Source organism: Epinephelus lanceolatus, chromosome 13 (genome assembly GCF_041903045.1).
Source record: "Epinephelus lanceolatus isolate andai-2023 chromosome 13, ASM4190304v1, whole genome shotgun sequence".
Taxonomy (NCBI): domain Eukaryota; kingdom Metazoa; phylum Chordata; class Actinopteri; order Perciformes; family Serranidae; genus Epinephelus; species Epinephelus lanceolatus.
The window spans coordinates 20497893-20517504 of record NC_135746.1 but is presented as its reverse complement, the minus strand read 5'-3'; the positions used below and the strand labels follow the sequence as shown (position 1 = coordinate 20517504).

General features: G+C 45.9%; 2 protein-coding genes across 2 annotated transcripts; both read left to right on the top strand.

Annotated features, from left to right (window-relative positions):
• The first annotated feature begins 326 nt into the window (after positions 1–326).
• On the top strand, positions 327–10849 carry prdm1c (PR domain containing 1c, with ZNF domain). Its single transcript, XM_033648306.2, has 7 exons — positions 327–561; positions 2030–2287; positions 3690–3809; positions 5117–5369; positions 7423–8438; positions 8538–8666; positions 9358–10849. Exons 1-7 carry the CDS (start codon positions 535–537, stop codon positions 9913–9915), a joined length of 2361 nt encoding a protein of 786 aa, XP_033504197.2. The 5' UTR covers positions 327–534; the 3' UTR covers positions 9916–10849.
• A 1480-nt stretch (positions 10850–12329) lies between these two features.
• Positions 12330–18249, top strand: xkr5a (XK related 5a). The gene is made up of 7 exons (XM_033647954.2): positions 12330–12550; positions 13601–13784; positions 13992–14176; positions 14289–14501; positions 14808–14977; positions 15243–15354; positions 16569–18249. The coding sequence occupies exons 1-7, from the start codon at positions 12418–12420 to the stop codon at positions 17513–17515; spliced, it is 1944 nt and encodes a 647-aa protein (XP_033503845.2). The 5' UTR covers positions 12330–12417; the 3' UTR covers positions 17516–18249.
• Positions 18250–19612: the final 1363 nt, after the last annotated feature.

Genomic DNA, 19612 nt, shown 5'->3' with positions numbered 1-19612 from the left:
CCAAAACTAGCTTCACATGACACAAGCATCAAAATGACCTCATATCCTCTGTGTTTAGTCCTTGACTTCCAAACACAACACAGGTATGCCTTCCCCTCACCCAAAGATGGAGTGGGAGAGTGTCTGTCAGAAAATGAAGATGTATTTGTCTGATCCGGACATAGCTGTGTGACAGCCAGTGACCCCCCCAACTCAGAGAAAGCCTCACACCCCGGGGCAAGAGAGTGACACACACAAACACTCTCCAAGGAGGAGTCATGGGGCAAAGGGGAGGAGGGGGAGGGAGCACGAGAGGAAAAGGGAGTGTATTTCTCTCTCTCTGTCTCAAACACACACCTTCCCTCCTCCCATGTAAGAAGCAAGAGGAAGAGTCACACACTCGAGTGCTCAGTTGCGCGGCCATTCATGTACAGGTAGACAGGATACTGAGGTTTGGTGAGAAACTATACGAGAGAAAGAGAAGATAAGAGACGGACAGCCACTGGTTGCTCAGAGACACTCAAGCTTTCAAGGAGGGCACTGACAGCCTGCCTTATGTGTGGCTCCTCTCAAGGCTTCACAGTAAGTGTGCATCCTTTTTAAATCATCTTATTAATTATGATGTATAACAGATGTGATTTTTCTAATTTATTTATAAGTATGAGCTGGAGTTATGCTTTTTTTTTTTTTTTTTTTTTTTTACTGATTCTTTCATTTATTTTTGCATTGCAACACTGTCCCGCAGAACATTAATGTCAAAGTAAGGTGAAAAGCGCTTTCTAGCGTCAACCTGTTACATGTTGCCCTGTGAACCACACAGCTGTGTGCCTTTGACTCATGCCATGATTTTCACAATATATTTTCTGCTGTGTCACTGGGTTCGGCGGTTTCGGAGTGAGCTGTCACACTTGTGACAGTCATTCCGCGTCAGCTGTGGTGACCAAACTTCAGAGAAAAAAATAGCATGATATGTTGTCCATAAATCTCATCTTGCTGCGCTTTCATCTGAATTCCCTTTTTATCTCTGCCTGAGAATAAGATGACATAATTTGGTATTGCAGCATATGTTCCATTTTTAGATACAGATGTCAGATTACTGTGTGTGTCTTGACAATTTTTTATGAACACAACTTTCAAAAAGGGGAATGACAGTCTTTCTGTTGAGGCACGCTGATGAAATATTTGTTCATACAGATTTAGCTTCCCCTCAGTTTTCACTTGACTTTAAGTCTTACTTTAAAAGGTCATGTGAGTGCTTACCAAATATTACCCACCACAGACCTTATCTATCACTATCTCAGACGCAAACTTATGAGCCTAAAAAAAGGAAGTTCTAAGAAGTCACATCTGAGCATTGTCTTTCAATCACAAGTCCTCTATCTTCCTCTCTTTCACTATTTCACCGTTTCATCCCATCAGTTTGGGGAACTTTTTGTTGAGGTGCCTGACACCAATCTTCCTGAAAAGGAAGGTATAGACAGTGAGGAACAGACAGACAGAAAGAGAAAGAGACTTTAGACCTGGCTGAGAGCCAAGCCTCAGTCAGTTCAGAGGAAGTCTGCTCGATTCACTGGGAGTGCTGATTTCCTTGTGAAAGTGGTCCTGCTCCGGGGGCTGACGTGCACAGGAACCTCCCTTATAGCCCAGGGGTTGTTATGTGGAGAGTCACAGGATGTATGGGACAGTGGGGGCAATGGGGCAGCGCGCACGAAGGTTCCGCTTTGAAGTTTGTTTGTCCGGTAGTAGTAGTGTAGTGTCCTGTTGATGGGAAAGTTAGATTCTCTCCGCCACTTCTCCTCCTCTTAACATCCCCGACTTGCTCTCTGCCTCCTCTGTGTCACACCTTGCACTCTGGAATCTAATTTTAGCTCCATTCAAAACTTGACTTCCCTTGGTACTCCAGCTTTTGTTTGTATTGTCTGTGCTTTCCCTGTTATGTTGTGACATAAAAAGGAAAAGGTCAAAGGAAAATGGTCAACAATTAGATGTCACTCCCATTGCCAAAATTGTCTGTTTTTTCAGACACTTTATGTCTCTATCTTCTTTGTAGGCCTCCTCCTCTCCGTGCACCACAGCCATGTTAACCTCAGAAAGCTCACCGCAAAGCACAGGACTCGTCGCAGCAGCGATGCCAGAGACGCATGACGCAGACATGACATCATGGAGCGAGGCAAACTTTGAGGAGAGGTGCACTTACATCGTGAAGGACCAACTTCTGGAGGAAGAGTCCGAAAACAGCGGCAAGACACGAGCTGAGAGATCCTTACCCAGAAACCTTGCCCTGAAACGCTGCCATGACTCCACAGAGGTACGCATTCAACTTGTCTAAGCTTTAAGAGTTGTTAGCATCCATTTTTTAAAACCAAAGCGTGAAAAAGACACCGAAAAATAATCAAATCAATATATCTGTGAGGTATGTAAGCATGTACTGCCGTTGTTTATGTTTTGTGTAACTGACGAGTTCTTGCGTCACTCCAACATCCTTCCATCCACTCATCCATCCTCGGGGCGGGAAGTACTTGACATGTTGTTGTCTAATTTCAGCCTTTCCTCTCTGCTGTGTATTTTGAGGCAAAGACGGAGAAAGGCGAGCCCCTCGGCGCACAGCCTGAAGTCTCTGTGATTAGCAGCTACCTCAGATTCCTAAACCTTTGTCCCAGCACACAATTACACCGTAAAGTAGAGCACCAGCACCTTAAGTATAAGACCATAAACATCATCTGGATTAAGTGTTTAGCAGTTCCAGTGACTTAAAGAAGAGGATAATTTATGTTCAGCTGGATGGACTAGGAAATTGCAGATAAAAGATTAACCCAGTGGGCTATCAATGAAAAGGATACATTAGGTTTCCTTATGCAAGATTAGGGTTGAGCCCCTGTAGATGAAAGATGGTTGTCAGGTGAGATGAGAGGAAGTAGCCTCGCTGTCTGCAGCAAAATACCTGTACCACCACTTTGACCTTCTAATAAGGTCTGTCTGGAGTCTGGATGACACCAAAGAGCAGGTTACGTTACAGTAATCTGTGACACAGGAGCAACTCAAATGGAGCCGTCTGACAAAGGGGATAAAACTAGCTGGATAAAACTCTATGGTGAAGCATGTAGTGGTTGATCCCAGCTACATGCACCACGTCGGTATTGCTCCGAGATGAAAGAGAGACTACATTACCATTGCTTTAGGGGATTTGGACACGGAGCTCAAAGTGCAGTTGACTGGTAGGGGTGTGCCCATGACACCTTATCCTCCCTTCCACACCCTGTAGGCTTGAGACGGAGGGGTGAGTTTCACACCTGGAGGTAGCAGAACAAGAGTGGTGGTGAAATTTTAATATGGTAAAGAAACTAAAGATAACATGGTGCAATCAGCTTATGAAATATTCAGCGTGTGAAGGAACGGACACGTTCTGTCACAGCCTGGCAAAATTCTCATTTTCTCAGGGGAAGATCTGTCACGACGTCCAATATATAACAATAACAACTAATTGCTTATTTCCTTTTGTGGGAGATTTTCCAGTGAATTGACCTGATCCTTTTTCTTAATCACCAAGAAACCAGCACGGGGTGGAGAGCCAGAGATAAGGACTGTATTCCCAAGAATCTCAGCCCTCTAATTACGTTTCTCAGCTCTGAGTGCATCCGGCTGCTCGCTCAGACCTCCAATTTGTGAGCCACTCTGTCGTTTGATGGTTTCATGTCCTCCTTTTTGAACAGGTGCTCGGGGTGACCAGTAAGGAGCTGATTCCTATGGGGACACGTTTCGGCCCTCTGGTGGGGGAAAGCTACACTGACGAAACGCTGCCGAAAGATGCTGACAGAAAGTACTTCTGGAGGGTAAGTGAGCTGAATGTGTGCAAGTGAGCTCCGTCTTGATGTGTTTTTTTTACACAACTGTTCACATCCTGTATCTCCATCTGGAGACACTGCTGAGGCTGTGGTGTGGCACGAGTTAGCAGTTGTGGTCAACGCTTGACATCCTGTGAAAGTATGACTCGGTGTGCCGATGCTAGAGTACCTTTAAATGCTGCTACATCAAATGATTTTAAATGTGCATACACTGTGAATGTGTGTCTGCCAGTTCTCTGCATGGCTGCCTGAGGTCACACATACAGCTGTTTGGTTTCAGTGACGCAGCGGTTCTCCTCTCTCTCCGCTTCCCTCGGCAGCGGTGTCGCTGCCAGTAAATACACCATACACATGTCCGCGCTCCTCCAGACTCATAAACTCTCACACTGACTAAGCAAGGAAGTGGTTTTGAGCCTGAGAGCTGTTATGTTACAAATCAGCAGCAACGGGACATCTTCCATTACACACACAAGTGCCTGTGTAATTCGACAGTTTAGAGTCAGCAGCCTTGAAATCATGCAACCCCTGACCAAAACTTGCAGCAGCCATAACATAGACAATGTGTTAACATTACTGCCATGACTCAACTGACAGCATGGCTACAAAGAGAAGATAGTATGAAGAACAGATCTAAAGAGAGGGACAGACAACTCTTTAAAGGTCCAGTAAGAATAGTTGTGTTTTGGCTACCTTTGAATGAGCTGTTTGTATCTACACAGGGGGGTCCTCGTCCACAAAGGCCACCACATTGCACCGCTATGTTTCTAGAGCAGCCCAGAATGGACAAACCAAATGCTGGCTCTAGATAGGGCCGCTCGTGATTTTGCATCAGCCACCGTCGTTAGCAGCCCCCACACTAGGAGCCAAAGAGCATCAGAAAAAGATTATGACCTGATAATTCAGCTCTTAGTAAAGACCTCCTGAATGTCTGGATCTTAAGTTATCGTAGAAAAAAGGTGAGCCAAAAAAAACTCACACACTGCTCCTTTAGATGAGCTGAATTCAAACAGCTTTTTAAAAGGTCAGCACTTCTTCACCACAAAGGTGGTAGGTGAGAGTCTTAGTGGGCGAGGTAGTACACTCAATACTACAATCCAGTCATACCGTGAAATTCTTATGCAGTCTTATGCTGGGTGACTTGTGTGCCGTAAACATGGGCAGCACCTATCTCAGCTGAAAGAACATACAGTATTTACCATAAAGGCATCAGGAAACCTGTGACATCATGGTTTCAGATTCAGACTGTGTCATCATTAACTGAATTATCGCCCGTCTCGTCATCTCTCAAACTGTAGGTCTTCTCGGAGGGGTGTTTGCACCACATCCTGGATGGTTTGAACGAGGAGCGCAGCAACTGGATGCGTTACGTCAACCCAGCTTGCAGTGTGGATGAGCAGAACCTGGTGGCGTGCCAGAGTGGTTTGGATATCTACTTCTACACCATCAAACCTCTTCAGCCGGGGCAGGAGCTCCTGGTGTGGTACTGCCCCGAATTAGCCCAGCGCTGTAATTACCCTCCACTGGGCCAACTGGCAATCGACAGTAATGGTAAGTGTGTGAGTAGAAGCAGGATTCATTTAGGATGGTGCTTTGTTTCTGGATACCTTGGGGGCAGCAGGAGCTCAGTCCATAGGGACTTGGGAACTGGAGGGTAGTACAGACCAAGTATGGAGCGTGGACTGGTAGCTGGAGAGGTGCCAGTTCACCTCCTAAGTAAAGCAAGGCACCGAACCCCCAACTGCTTGGAGTTCCTGTCCAAGGCAGCCCCCTTGCTCTGACATCTCTCCATTTAATGCATGTATAGGTCCTGTTTGTGCATGTGTGTGTATTTCAGGCCTGTGTATCCCCTCTGGGATTAAAGAATAAAGTATATCCTCTTCTCCTTAAAGGTACAGTTGACACCAAACTCAAAAATACATGTTTTTCCACGTTACCTGTAGTGCTATCTATCGTTCTAGATTGTTACGATATGAGCTGCCAAGAGTTGGAGGTATGTCCTTTTGAGTTACCAGGAACAATTCCTGTGCCCACGCTTTGAGACACATCTGTTATTGTGTAGTAAGGCTCCCAATCAAAGCGCCAGGCCGACTGACATGCTCTTTGTGTGCATGTTTAAGAAGTTACTCAGTCACACCCATGGCCCTTTTGTTAGAGCAGGACACAAAGGAGGAGAGTAGAGTCCTGAAAGCAGAGAGGGTCTGTCTTCAGGTATAGCCACAGTACCTGTGTAAGATGAGACCAATTTCAAGACTTTAGGCAATGTTTTAGTTTCCCTTTTTTAACTCCACGTAGAAACACAGCTGGCAGCTCTGTGACACACACAAAGCATTCGGCTTTCATTCACAAACACAAAGAGCGCACATGCTAGCGGAGAGACCGCATGCACACACCAAAATACTCATTTACACGCACGCTCACACACAAGAGGCAGCCTGAGGTGCTGACAGCATTCTGGCACGACTCCCCTTATTTATTTGGCTCTTAAGGAGGAAGAGAGGTAGGAACCGCTCCAGTGACTACTTGAACTTCCTGACAAGGCGACCCGCTGACAGATTGATATCTCACTGATTTTCGGCTGTTTGTTTGCTGAGAGCCGGCCTCTCAGGAGAGGGGGAAGGGTAACACGGGGGAGCACACAGTAGATAAGGGCTGCTCTGTGTTTGCGTGGGTTGATGTTGACTGTGTCCAGGAGTAGGTGAAATGTGCATGCATACTTCTATATTTTGTCTTCCTCTGTTTGTCAGCTCGTGTCCTTTGTCTATTCTGGAGCAAGTCAGTAAAGCAGAGTTTCTTCACATGACTTCCTGGGTACAAAGTGGAAGGATTTGCTCAGATAAAACACAGATTTAGACCCAGATTTCATGAGGTTGACCTGTGTGTAGAGTTGAGTGGAAAATAAATATTGTTCAGAGGTCAGCTGTGTTGTGACTTGTAAACTTTCCGCTCCATCAAGCATCTTGGATTATTTGTGTCCGGGCGAAATCTGTGATTCATCGGTCACTTTCAAATAAAAAACAGTTCCTCATCCTGTGTATCCTGTCGTGGTTGTGGTGGAAAATACTGGACAGCACTCTAATGCAAATAACATACTGTACCCACTTACTGAATGCTATCTGTGTCCTGATCTGACACCTATTGTTTCTCACGTGGTGTCCACTTTCATAGAGAGCCAGAACAAGTCTGGGAGACGGTGCGCAGACAGGCATACACCTTACAAAAACACTAGAGAGGCAATGATTAATAGTAGATGTCAACTACTAAATTAATTGTCAGCCGATATGATAATCGATTAATCTGTTCGAGCATAGATGGGTTACTGAACTGGCCTACCAGACACAGGCCAAGGGCCCCGATTGAAAAAAGTGTTATAATTTGTCTTTTAAATATTTAGTAGCTACAGCCCTGAAAGACACACGCAGTATTAAGCTTTGGACTAGAGCACATACCTCTAAAAGTAAAAATAAACAGTGATTTCAACAACTCGTGTGCATGATCACATTAATGTCATGGGTGTATGTGTCACTCAACCAAATGCTGATGCTGTTACTGAATATCTAAAAATGACTTCACCTGTTGCTGATGTCATGTATTTGTCCCACAGAGCACAGTCAAGCTCAGGAGAAGACAACAGCGAAACGAGGACACAGCGTCTCTGAAATCCTCCGAGACGAGCCCACCAAATCCCACACTGCCTGCGCCAGACGCCTGGACGGTCCCTTGTCTCAGACCAACCTCCCAACAGTTTTTCCCCTGTGTCCCCGTGTTGTCTACCCAATCCAGCCCCACCCAGAATCTATCCACGGCCACAGATATGCAACTCTACCACCTCTGCCATCATGTAGCCCTCCAGCTGCAAAAAGGCCAGCTCTAAGCGTCCCCCTCCCCTCCAGTTTGCACTTCCCCTTGCAGCACAGTCAAAGCCCTGTTATAGCCAAACCTTACCAAGAGCCCTCTGTGCTGGATCGAGTTCATCCTGCTCTGAGGCACGCGCCCTATCTACTGCCTCACTACTCACTCGGCCTTAACAGCATCCTACCTCATTCATACCCGTTTTACAGTGATCGACTGAAACCTCACTTAACATCTCACTTACTGCCTTTTGACGGCTACGCGCACTTCCTTCACCCTCTAGCCAGCGGACACAAAGACTTGACACTTGCACTATCCAACGCCAAACAAGACCTCATTCTTTCACCTGAGCACAGAGACAACAAGGACCTCATATCTAAAAGGAAAAACTACCTCAAGATCCCCTCAGATGACCTCAGAGATTTCAAACACTCTCCTCCCAGCAATGTCCACACAGACCTCACTCTACCTGCCACATCCGGCGCTTCATCCATGGTCACCTCACTCCGCAGAGCACTGCCCTCTCTTGCACCTGGAGGATGCTCACCACCTGTGGGCATGGCTGCTTTTTCAGACTGCCTCCCCTCCAAACCCACCTCTGTCACTCTGAGTGACACTGAGAATGCAGTGGACCTCAGGAAGACCAAGCGAGGTGGACAGATTATTGGCTACAAGACCCTGTCTTACCCCCTCACCAGGCAGAATGGAAAGATCCGGTATGAGTGCAACATCTGTGGAAAGGTCTTTGGGCAGCTGTCCAACCTAAAGGTTAGTTCCTGCTGTAATCTGACTTGCAAAACACTGTGATTTAATGAGTTTGACAGAATAAATAAATGTAAACGCTCATCTCTGACATGCCATCCACAGGTCCATCTGCGAGTCCACAGCGGAGAGCGTCCCTTCAGGTGTCAGACCTGCAATAAGAACTTCACTCAGCTGGCTCACCTGCAGAAACACTACCTGGTTCACACTGGGGAGAAGCCTCATGAATGCAAGGTATGGCGATGATTTATACCACTCTCACGGCTTTACAGTAAATATGCGCTTTGAGGTAACACTCAGTTAGCTTAGCCTTAGACTGGAAAAGGGCTAAACAGCTGGTCTGGCTCCACCCTAAGGTAACAAAACCTGCCAGCCAACAAGTTATATCTTGTTTGTTCAATCCATACAAAAACTAAAAGGAACAGTGTGTAGGATTTAGTGGCATCTAGTGGTGAGGACGGCAGATTGCAACCACCTGAAACTTCTCCCGTGTGCCAAGCGTGAACTCCTAGTTAGGATTCCTTAGTGTTAGTTGCTCAGGAGGTTTTTACTGGGAGCCAAACTATCCACAGAGGTCTCTTCATCTCACAGGAGACAGGCCACTAGCACAGCACCTGTTAATGTGTACTCACCTTTAGTTCTCTGATAAATTAAAATCCAGATTTTTACCAGGAGACAAATTATCTGCAGAAGTCTCTTCCTTTCCAAAACCAAAGACCTCTCAAAAGTCTCTGCTCCTGGCCAAGAAACAGTCTCAAACATAATCCCCCATATAGATCAAACAATGTCACGTGAATAACTATTGCCTTTAATGCCCATAAATCATCCTCAAATATCTTCATTACATCATAGTATCAAAACTAAAGGTAGTAACTGTGTCGAACAGATCCTAAAACATATTCTCTTTGGCTCTTTTTTGACACAGGTGTGCTATAAGCGATTCAGTAGCACTAGTAACCTAAAGACCCACCAGCGGCTACACTCGGGCGAGAGGCCTTACCAGTGCAAGCTCTGTCCAGCCCGCTTCACTCAATTCGTCCACCTCAAGCTCCACAAACGGCTTCACACTGGAGAACGACCTCACAGGTGTCCCTGCTGCCCCTGTGCCTATCTCCACTACTGCAGCCTCCAGGTGCACCTCCAAGGCTTCTGCCCCCTCTCCCCCTCGGCCTCCCACAGACACTCGCCGGAGGAGCTACACCGAGTTAACACAGAGATTGAGAGGTTTGACATGAGCGAGGCAGCGGAGCAGCTCGAGGCCATGGCCGCTGAGGCCGAGATGGACAAGGGGAATGTTGTTGACCTGATAAAGAAGATGGAGACTCATACCTCTGGCCACCTCGATGGCAAAAAAGGGGAGACTGAGCTGAGCATCTACAACTCAGCAAAGGAGTGCTCTGCTGTTAAGCTGCATCACGGCAGCCCTCTACCTCGGCATTCAACCAGCATCAAGCTGGAGTCAGGCTGCATATCAGAGCCCTAAGACTGCCTTGCTAATCCAGCCATATAATCCTTACAGGTCAGCTCAGCAGCTGTCTGTTACTACCCTATTTGAAGTAAAGCCTTATCTCAATCATGGATTGCCTACTCTACACAGGCTGTAGCGTGTGAAGAATCAAGACTTTACCAGCATGGCCTGGGACTAGTGACTCCTTTGATTTAATGTATACTTCTTTGTTAATTTATTCTGTTGCTAACATTAATCTTAAATGTATAAAACAGAGATTTGTTACATTTTCTGCTCTTGTATCCCTGGAACATCTTCATGGAACAACAACTAAATGTGATTTTGCATAAACAAAGTTTGCAGTTTTTGCTGTGTGAAACTGTTTCTGTTTATATATGTGCGCACATATTTAAGTCTCCTATTTAAAGTGACATTTACTGTACAGTCATGACTATGCAGTGTAAGTGAGCTAAATGATGAAGTGAGTACCACAGATGAAACCTCACTTGTTTGCATGTGGCATATATACTTGCCTTTGAGTGTGTAATGCGCTGATACGGTGACGTAGACAAACATCCTGTTATGAGTCTGGGGACACTCACCACCAGTAAGCGCCAACCCCTTCAACCTGGAAAAAAAAACACAAAACAACACACGACAGAATTATCTTCACTATCAATAAGATGCTGCTGCTAATTTTGCTTGCTGCATGTACTTTCATATTATAGTTTCAGTATTAATCTGCTGACAGACATAGAGCCACAACGGATGACTCAACAGTTTATTCAGATATATTCCACCAATGTTAGATTATTTGTGAGAAGACCTTTAACATCTAACTGTAGAAGAATTAATCTGACATTTACCAACCGGAGGTTATATCTTAGAGGAGTGATACTACACCCACAGTTCGGCAAAATGCCGCCTGCAGCAGGATGGTGGGAGGCCCGCAGCCCATTTTCTATTTCACAATGAAAATAAGCATTATCTTTTACATGTAAATAAGGTGTCAGGGTGCATAAAGAGCATCAAAATAAAACGTGTTTATCAAAGAAATGCACCAGTGGAGGATCCATAAGACCTCCTGACATGGGCAAACTATGAGACAATGGGCCCCTGGGCACAGATATGCAGACGGCCTCACCACCTCTCCTTCATGGGAGCAAGACACACAAACTTCATCGCTGTTTAGCCTCTTTTTTTTTGCATCTCTCTATAGTTGGTACTCACCTCTTTATGGTAAATTTGGGTCTCTTTGTGGTTGTTTTGCCCCTTTTTGTAGTAGTGGTGAGGCTCATTGCGCTCGTTTTGTGTCCTTGCAGTACTTCTGAGTCTCTTCCTATTCGGAACATGTCTCTTTGGTTGACATTTGGCAGGTGAAGGCCAGGGAGCCCCCAGCACTTTGATCCAGGCTAATTATATATGTATTAAATATTAATGTTTGTTTATTAACTGGCCCCTGGCATTTTGCAAAAGTGGCTGCCGGGCAAGGCAAGTTGAGCATCCCTGTCTGAGACTACTTTATGAATGCTGCACAGACACATAAAAATATAACACACTGTAGCAGAAGGCCTGATGTGCTCTGTGACATTTAGTGTAGTAGCGTTCTGTGATCCTCACACTGCAACTTAAAAAAAGGGTGTCAGGTGGTGTAATATTCAGATTCAGCCATCCAGTGATGAGAGAAATTATAACTTAGAGAACATGGATCTTCAATGCCAGTGCCAGACTTCTGATCAGGTCACAGCAAGCCAGCTGCTCTGGAGCTCTTTTGCCTCCTCGCAAGAAAAGACATGGCAGAGGAATGACCTGACAGGAAGCAGTAAAATAATATTATTTATCTCCAACATAAAACAATGGATTACCGAACGAGCCCAAAGTGTTGCAGGCCCTCATGGCCTTCACCTGCAAATTGCCACCCAAATTAACAAATATCAATAAGGAAGAGACTCAAAAGGACCATGAAGAGATGCAAAGCAACTGTAAATAGTCACAAAATAACCTTAAAAATGGGCAAAACAACCACAGAGACACAAAATGGCCACACAACAACACAAACTCCCAAGAGAGACACAAAGCAACAACAAAAAGGGCAAAACTACCATAAGTCTGCCTCTTGTTCCTATATAGGAGAGGTGGTGGGGCCTTTTGTATATCTGTGCCCGGGGGCCCATTGTCACATAATACGTCCATGCAAGGTGCTGAATAATTCCTGAAAAGAAAGAAACCCTGTTCTTTATGGCAGGATAGTTAGACTCTAAACACTAAGTCCATCATGAGGAAATAAGTAAGATGACCCCTCTAATAAAACATTAAAGCATTTATGTGTCAGAGCTCGGAGCCAAGGTGGAGGGAAGGTGAGCCCTGTACAGTAACACTTACAGCTCGGTAAACTGATGCCCCTTTAAAAGCGCGCAGTGACGTCACATATTTTTGACGGGAGGCAGGCAGCGGGAGAAGAAGGGAGCGGATGTACCCAGGGTGAAGGATGCCTGGGATAATGTCACCGGTGTGCTCGCTGTCCCACCTAGCCCTATCATGATAAACGCTGCTGGGGCGGTCGTCCGCAGGATGCCGTCGGTGGCCCGGCGGAGCGGCTGCTGGATAGCGTGGTGCCAGGCGGCGCTGCTCGGCGCGTCGGCGCTGGTTATCGTGGCCGAACGGACCGCGCGTAAGTGGGCATAGAATTCCCCGCGCTGGCGGGCTGCTAGTGTGCTGCTGTGGGCTAAAGCCTATTGGAAAACATGGATGGGTAGTGCTGGATTTGTGTGGAGACATTTTCGTTTGTGAATGAATGAAAAAAGGCTGGTGCTCAGCCGTGGTGCGACGTGCTGGAGCTTTCCAGCAGCAGCCGTAGTTCAGGTTGGAAACACTATTCAAATGGTGACGCTGTTACATGGGCGTTACTATTGAATGGGCAAACCTAGCTAGATGTAAATGCATGGCTGTGCAACACTGGCATTGGTTAGCCAAGCTGGGGCCCCTGGATCTCAAAGAGTCATTCAGCTGTCGTTTACAGGAATAATGCTCACCTATTAGATCTGTCCTGCACCCACCCTTCAAAAACATGCATTATTATTATAATATTACTATTATTATTAGTGTTAATGCTTGAGTTTTTCCAGCTAATGCACATCTGGAGTCTGCACTGAGAACAGTGCAGCCCTCTCAGGTGTGACAACTCCCTGACTAAGCAGATCAATGGGGCAAGGGCAGGACACAAGACAGACAAGGTGACTGTGTACAGAGTGTGACTTTGCCTCCAGCAGGTATACCATTCCCACAGGATAAAAAATACTGTGCTGCTGCTGCTGGGACTGGTCTCCACACTGAAAAAAAAAAGATCAATAAGTTATTATTTTCACGGTGCAAGAAAACTTATGTAACGAAAGACAAATGATTGCAGAGTGTGTTACAGCCAGGAGTCACGCCCTGGTCCCTTCTTGGTGGAGCTTATATCATCACATTAAATCAGCCTCCTGTTAAATTAAAGGACGCTTGAGCAAGGTGGATGTGCTCTTCAGTTTCTCAAGGACTCTGCCGGTTTCTGCAGCTCTCAACAAATCCTCACACAAGCTGGGTTTTATCTGTTTCCCTTAAAAAAACTGCATGATGTGAACTCTTAACTGAAAACAAACATGTCTCTCTAGACACAGAAACACAGAATACCGACACTTTTTTGCATTTGCATGTCTGTATTTGTTGTCTGTGTGCGTGTTAGTGATCTATTGTATAGGGTTTTACCTTTGGAATGAGGAGACGCAGTGGGCGGGCCTCACTCTCGGCCTCTTTCTCCCGGGGACAGCAGTCCAGCTGCTGAGCATGAAATGGTACTACGATGACGGGGATGACAGGCGGTGCTACCTCTCTGTCATACACATACTGCACTTGGGCATCTTCAAAAGGTAAGATCTTTGCAACTCCAGATATTTTATATATATTACAAAGTATAGCATCATTTGCATATAGAATGTGATGTTCGGATTCACGTCAGGGTGCCCTCGTAGGAGACTAACCAATCAAGTACATTAAAGAAATATTCTGTCATTGAAATCTGTACCAGGAGGTTACTGTGCATCACTTCTCTGGAATCTGTCTCCCTCTCCTGGCAGGTTATGGGACTGCATGAGGTCTGTGCTGCACATGCAGGGCTCAGTGGCCGAGCTTGGAGCTGCCGTCATGCAGCAGGCAGATGTTGCTGCCCTTTGGCTGCTGGAGGCCCTCGTCCTCACGCTGCCTCAGAGCCTGCTGCAGGCATATGTGGTGGTGTCCACTGATGTGGGCATCATGTCCCCAGGTGATCTTAGCATGGCTTTACATCTTGCTTGTGGCATGTCAGTTGAGTGGGAGATAATGTGTCTTTACTTAATATTATGTTTCATATTTCCTCCTTCTGTTCTGACCCTCAGTGGCCTATTGCTGTGGTCTCTGTGTGCTATCCATTTCCTGGGCGCTGGTGCTGTACAGCAGAGCCTGCTGTCTGATACGACCGGGCCACCTGGCGATGCCTCCGGCAGCCCTGCTGTGCCAGCTGGTGTGGAGGGCAGGCATGCTGGGTGCGAGGGTGACTTGCCTGATGTTCTTTGCCAGGGTCTTTAACTGGTGGGTCTGTGGAGTAGCAGGTGAGCAGAGAGCTCTGTGGGCATGTCTGTGTAGCTCACACCTAAGTCTGGCACCTTTCTGAAAGAAACAGAAAGGGTTATATAGTTGAAGTTGTGTAGTTAGAGAGTACACACATGCAAATAGAACTCAAGGTGGAGATTCTCATTCATTTATACTCAAGTTCAGTGATATAAATATCCCCAGAGTGATGCGGCTTGTCCTCTTAATCCAGTTTTTTACTTGCTTCTCTGCATCAGCTTGATGTACTACATATGGATTCCCTATCGTGCTTGTATCCCCTAATCTATTTTTACATTGACCTCCAGGTTTCCACTGGCTAACGGCCTCCTTCTGGCTGGTATCACAGCAGCCAGACATCTGCACCGGCCCCTGGTGTTGGCGTGCCTTTAACGGCATTATGGGGCTCTTACACGTCTTCCTCTTCCTCAACGTCAAAGACGGACCCTCGCGCTTCCGCATGGCCAGTTTTTATGCAGTAAGACGTGACTCTTGTTTGCTGTGCATTTCATTCTGGTGATTGTTTTCAATATTTTGCATTCCACATGCAGCACTGCCTCACTGACTTGTACACAGCAGGGCAGTTGCACACACACACACACACACACACACAGATACACACACACAGATACACACACAGGCAGATAGTTTGCACTGTCATCCTCACCTCTGCGAGCTTAGCTTACAGTGACGTAAAGCTGCCTGCAGATGACTGATGCTGTGACCTTCTCTCCTCCCTTCAGTTCATGCTCGTGGAGAACGCTACTCTGCTTCTGGCCGCCTCCGACTTCCTCAGCGAAGCATCATGGGACAGCATGACCCTTCCCACCACTGTGCTGTGTAGCTTTCTCCTCGGTGAGTCACCCTCTTGATCTGGGCTCGCTTTGTTTTGGAACAGATTTGTCTCAGATGTTTTGACATCCAATGCTTATAATTAGACTTGTGTCAAAACACCTAATAGTTTCTGCACCGTCTGAGTAATACAGACCCAGTGGTGATTTAAATAGGTTACAAGTGATATGAAGTAGGAAGACACAGCTATGGCATTAGAAACAATATTTGCCCTTTAAGTGCAACTTGTTAAAGGTGTGTAGGATTTAATGACATACATTAAGAAGTGAGGTTGCAGGGACTGAAACTTCTCCTGTGTGCACAGCGTGTAGGAGAACTGCCTACCTTCACGTAAATATGAGTAGCTGTCTCTAAAGCCAGAGTTTGACTTGTCTGTGCTGCATTACTGTAGAACAACATGGCGTACTCTGTGAAAGACAACCCACTGTGTTTGTAGATATAAACGACTCATTCTGAAACACAGCAATTCTTAGTTTAGGTGATTATACACTAAGGACAACATCCATCCCTCCATTTTCTAACCGCTTATCCTCTTGAGGGTCGCGGGGGGCTGGAGCATATCCCAGCTGACATTGGGCGAGAGGCAGGGTACACCCTGGACAGGTCACCAGACTATCACAGGGCTGACACATAGAGACAGACAACCATTCACGCTCACATTCACACCTACGGACAGTTTAGAGTCACCAATTAACCTGCATGTCTTTGGACTGTGGGAGGAAGCTGGAGTACCATGTTGAACATGTTTACTCGCACCACTTCCCCAATTTTTTCTTCCTTATTTCAAGTATTTCAAATAGTTTCGTGATCGACAGGTTCAGCAGAGCAGGCTGCACCCCTTGGTGAGTCTAGTACACATGGCCGTCAATGGCGATGCGGCATGCAGATGATGATAACTGCTCTTCACTGCATGATGCACGTCTCCCCCACTGCTGGGGAGGCAGAAGGAAACACTGCCAACCAAGTCGCCTTGCAGCCCCTCCTCCTTCTCTTTCTCTCATTTTCCATCCTTGTCTCGCGCGTGCTCTTTCTCCCTTTTCCAGTTCTCTTACCAGCCGTTGTGACATTGTCGCAACTAATAATAAACAGTGTCTTTAAAAGTCTGTTAAACTACACTAAGCAATCAAATGACTGTGAGCTGTTTAAGGCTCAGTACAAGTTTATTGAAACATACTGAGTATGATAAAGTCAACTACTTTCTGTTCCCTTCTTCCCAGGCGCTATCTCTCTTGTCCTTTACTACCGGTTCCTCCACCCCAAGTCGACAGAGATCTCCCAGGGCACACACCACAACCACATGGGCAGCACGTGTATCGAACGAGGGGAGTCCTCCTTCTCTCTCGGGGACAAAAGCCTGCCAGCTGCCTCCATTCAAAACCACGGCAGCTTCTCCCTCTCAGGTGTGGCTGGTTCTCTGCTGGAGCACCCAGGAACCTGCGGGGGCCAGGCTAACAGCTCCTGCCCTTGCTACCACCACCACTGGCTCCTAATCCGGCTGGCTCTGAAAACAGGAGACCTGGGGAAGATCAACAGAGCGTACGGGGCCGGCGGAGCAGCAGCCATACTGGACATGGAGGAGTACAACCAAGAGTATAAGAGTAACGAGGGTATGACTATCACAGGAGGAGGCAGCTGCGAGGGGGTCTCCACTTCTGAGTCTCAGGGGAAGGGATTGGCACCTCTGTCAGACTGCAAAGACGAGTTCCAGAGCGTGAGCGAGCCCACGTCAACTGAACAACCTGAAGACGAGGATGACAGTCTGGAGATGGAGAGCCCAATGGAATCACCCACATCTGACTTCAAACGTAGCTCACCAGAGGGCAAGTCCGTGTTTGGAGACAGTCCGGAGCCATACTTCTGCCCCACAGAGTCAAGTTCGACGTTATATTTCAGCGCTGATCCCCAGTCTCCCAGCAGTGCCAGTAACCCCCGTTTGGACCGGGACATGGGGGTTCTGGAACAGGGGGTGCGCCTCAACTCAATCCCAAGCGATCCAGCCCTTCACAGAGATATCCGTGGGCTCATGGGCCGCGTCGGGCCACGTTGTACTTCCACTCCTAAATTGGACTCTGGAGTGATGGACTCCCCTTCTAGTGTCCCTCATCTCACAGGTCCCAGGAGGCAGCTTATAATGTCACGCAGAGACGAGGACGATAACTTCTAGCTTTCTTAAGACAGAATCAGGGAAAGAGCAGCAGTGACTTATCTGACGTTAAAGGAGCACACCAGCTTTTCAGAAGGCTGCTTTTCCATCTGCTCACTGCTGCCGGATGAGAAAGCTGGCAGAACTTTCACCTCTATATGTCTATATATTTAGAACACTGTGGGGCATAGTCTATAAAACAAATTTGGGATAATCTTAAGCTAGCCAGTATTCTTCTCAAATAAACATTAGCTTTTTCTTAAAGCATTGCTTTGCCTAAATGCTGGACACAGAGAGGTGAAACCTTCAGCAGTGTTTTCTTCTATCAGACATATTGAAGACCACAAAGGTGGTGCACAGAGCTCAGAAACGCCTTCTATCTAACTTAACGTTTCTTCTGTTGTTTCTGCAGCATTAACGTAAGCCTCAAGAACTATACTGTGCAACACAGAACACTGGTTCTGAGTTATATCAATAAACACCAGTAGAAATATGCAGCTGTTTAATGATCTCAGATGACTGACGGCTTCTATATTACATACCGACACTGCTGTTATTCATGTTGATATATGCCAGCAGTTATGAGAATAGAGAAGCTATTCCTAGATCTAAAGGGGACAGGAGTGTCTGACCTCTCAATCTTTACCATCTCAGTGTAAGCCAGAGCTTCATTGGCTTCTTAAAAGCACAAGTATCTTCTGTATTATATGTCTATTGCTGTGATTTTTTTGTTATTCCCTTAAAAAGAAGAAAAATTGCCAATCCCCTCAGAGAATATCTTTCTGTATTTTTTGTATAATCATGTCAACTGGCATTGCTTTGAGCAGGGCTAGTGTGTCAACCTGGCAAAAACTGTGTTTGATGTTTTATCTTGATTTACATGTTGACCATGTAATTGCTAAAATGTCTTGAATTTACATTATGTTGGGGGAAAAATAATGTCTCAGGCACTTACTGTAAAGGGAGGCTTTGGTATTTTTGAACCTGGACCCTTTTCTCCCATGTTTTTGTGTCTAAGTGACTAATGGTGACAACATTTTTAAAAATTGGTCCAGTATTGAGTGAAACCGGCTGCAGTGTAATAGATAAGGGCAGTTGTGCACCATCAATTTACATCCTTTAAAATGGCTTCTTTTTGCCACTGTCAGGCTCATATTGTTATTCTACGTATTTGATAATGGAATACGGAAGACAACCTACAGGGAAAACAAAGGCTTTTCCTCACCTTTCTCAGATCCGCTCTGTTTGTTAGTGTTTGTAACCAAGTGTTGTTTAAGGCAAAGTTTTGTTCAGGCTTTTCCGCATTGTTAAAATTACCACAATATTCAGGCATGGCAATGAAAGTCTTTTAGATAACACTAAGCTATGCTTTCTGTACTGCAACACAACAAACTCTTCCCTGACACACTCTCTCGCAACAAATCACCTCTCACAAGACTTCTGAACAGGACTTCTCCTTGAGCGAGACTTGGTCACAATAACAAACAGACCAACGAAAGGTACAAAAAACTTTTCATTTCTCTGCAGGGTCCTTTCCATAATGTTGTCAAACACTTATAAAAATTTGAGCCTGTCAATGGCAAAAACAAGCACTTTTAATTGACATAAACTGACGGTGCACAATTGCCCTCAGTGAGTATATTTCATCCCGTTTCACCATTGCAGCTGGAGCACTCTCTCCCAAAACTGGACCTATTAAAAAATAGCCACTTGCCATTAGTCACTTAGACAATGTGGGAAAATTGGGTCCAGTTTGAAAAATACCAAAGCTACCCTTTAAAGAGATGGTTTAGATTTTTTGAGGTAGCGTTGCATGGAGCACTTATCCATAGACAGTACTTACATACAATAGATGGTGGTCAGCATGCCCCTATAGTTTGGAGAAACAGGCTGGAGTCCAACATGGAAGCTCAGCAATGTACTGCTGTGGAGGGGTCAGCAACAAAATGTATTTTCGCCACCTACAAAAAAAATCAGTATCAGCTAAAGTGTATGCTATATTTAGAATATTTTCACTGCTTTACTTTGATGTCAGACAGAAATTTCCAACAGGAAAATGAAGCTGTTTTATTGCGCTCTTCAGAGCCGGACTCCATTGAGCAAAACAGTGATTCAACA

What these genes read in the sequence shown, in the direction of transcription:
- xkr5a (XM_033647954.2), top strand. Translation starts at nt 12,418, where the DNA reads ATGATAAACGCTGCTGGGGCGGTCGTCCGCAGGATGCCGTCGGTGGCC. An exon ending in GTGGGTCTGTGGAGTAGCAG is followed by an intron (nt 14,502 to 14,807) that starts GTGAGCAGAGAG and finishes ATTGACCTCCAG; the next exon opens with GTTTCCACTGGCTAACGGCC. An exon ending in GCTGTGTAGCTTTCTCCTCG is followed by an intron (nt 15,355 to 16,568) that starts GTGAGTCACCCT and finishes CCTTCTTCCCAG; the next exon opens with GCGCTATCTCTCTTGTCCTT.
- prdm1c (XM_033648306.2), top strand. Translation starts at nt 535, where the DNA reads ATGTGTGGCTCCTCTCAAGGCTTCACA. An exon ending in ACAGAAAGTACTTCTGGAGG is followed by an intron (nt 3,810 to 5,116) that starts GTAAGTGAGCTG and finishes CTCAAACTGTAG; the next exon opens with GTCTTCTCGGAGGGGTGTTT. An exon ending in ACTGGCAATCGACAGTAATG is followed by an intron (nt 5,370 to 7,422) that starts GTAAGTGTGTGA and finishes TTTGTCCCACAG; the next exon opens with AGCACAGTCAAGCTCAGGAG.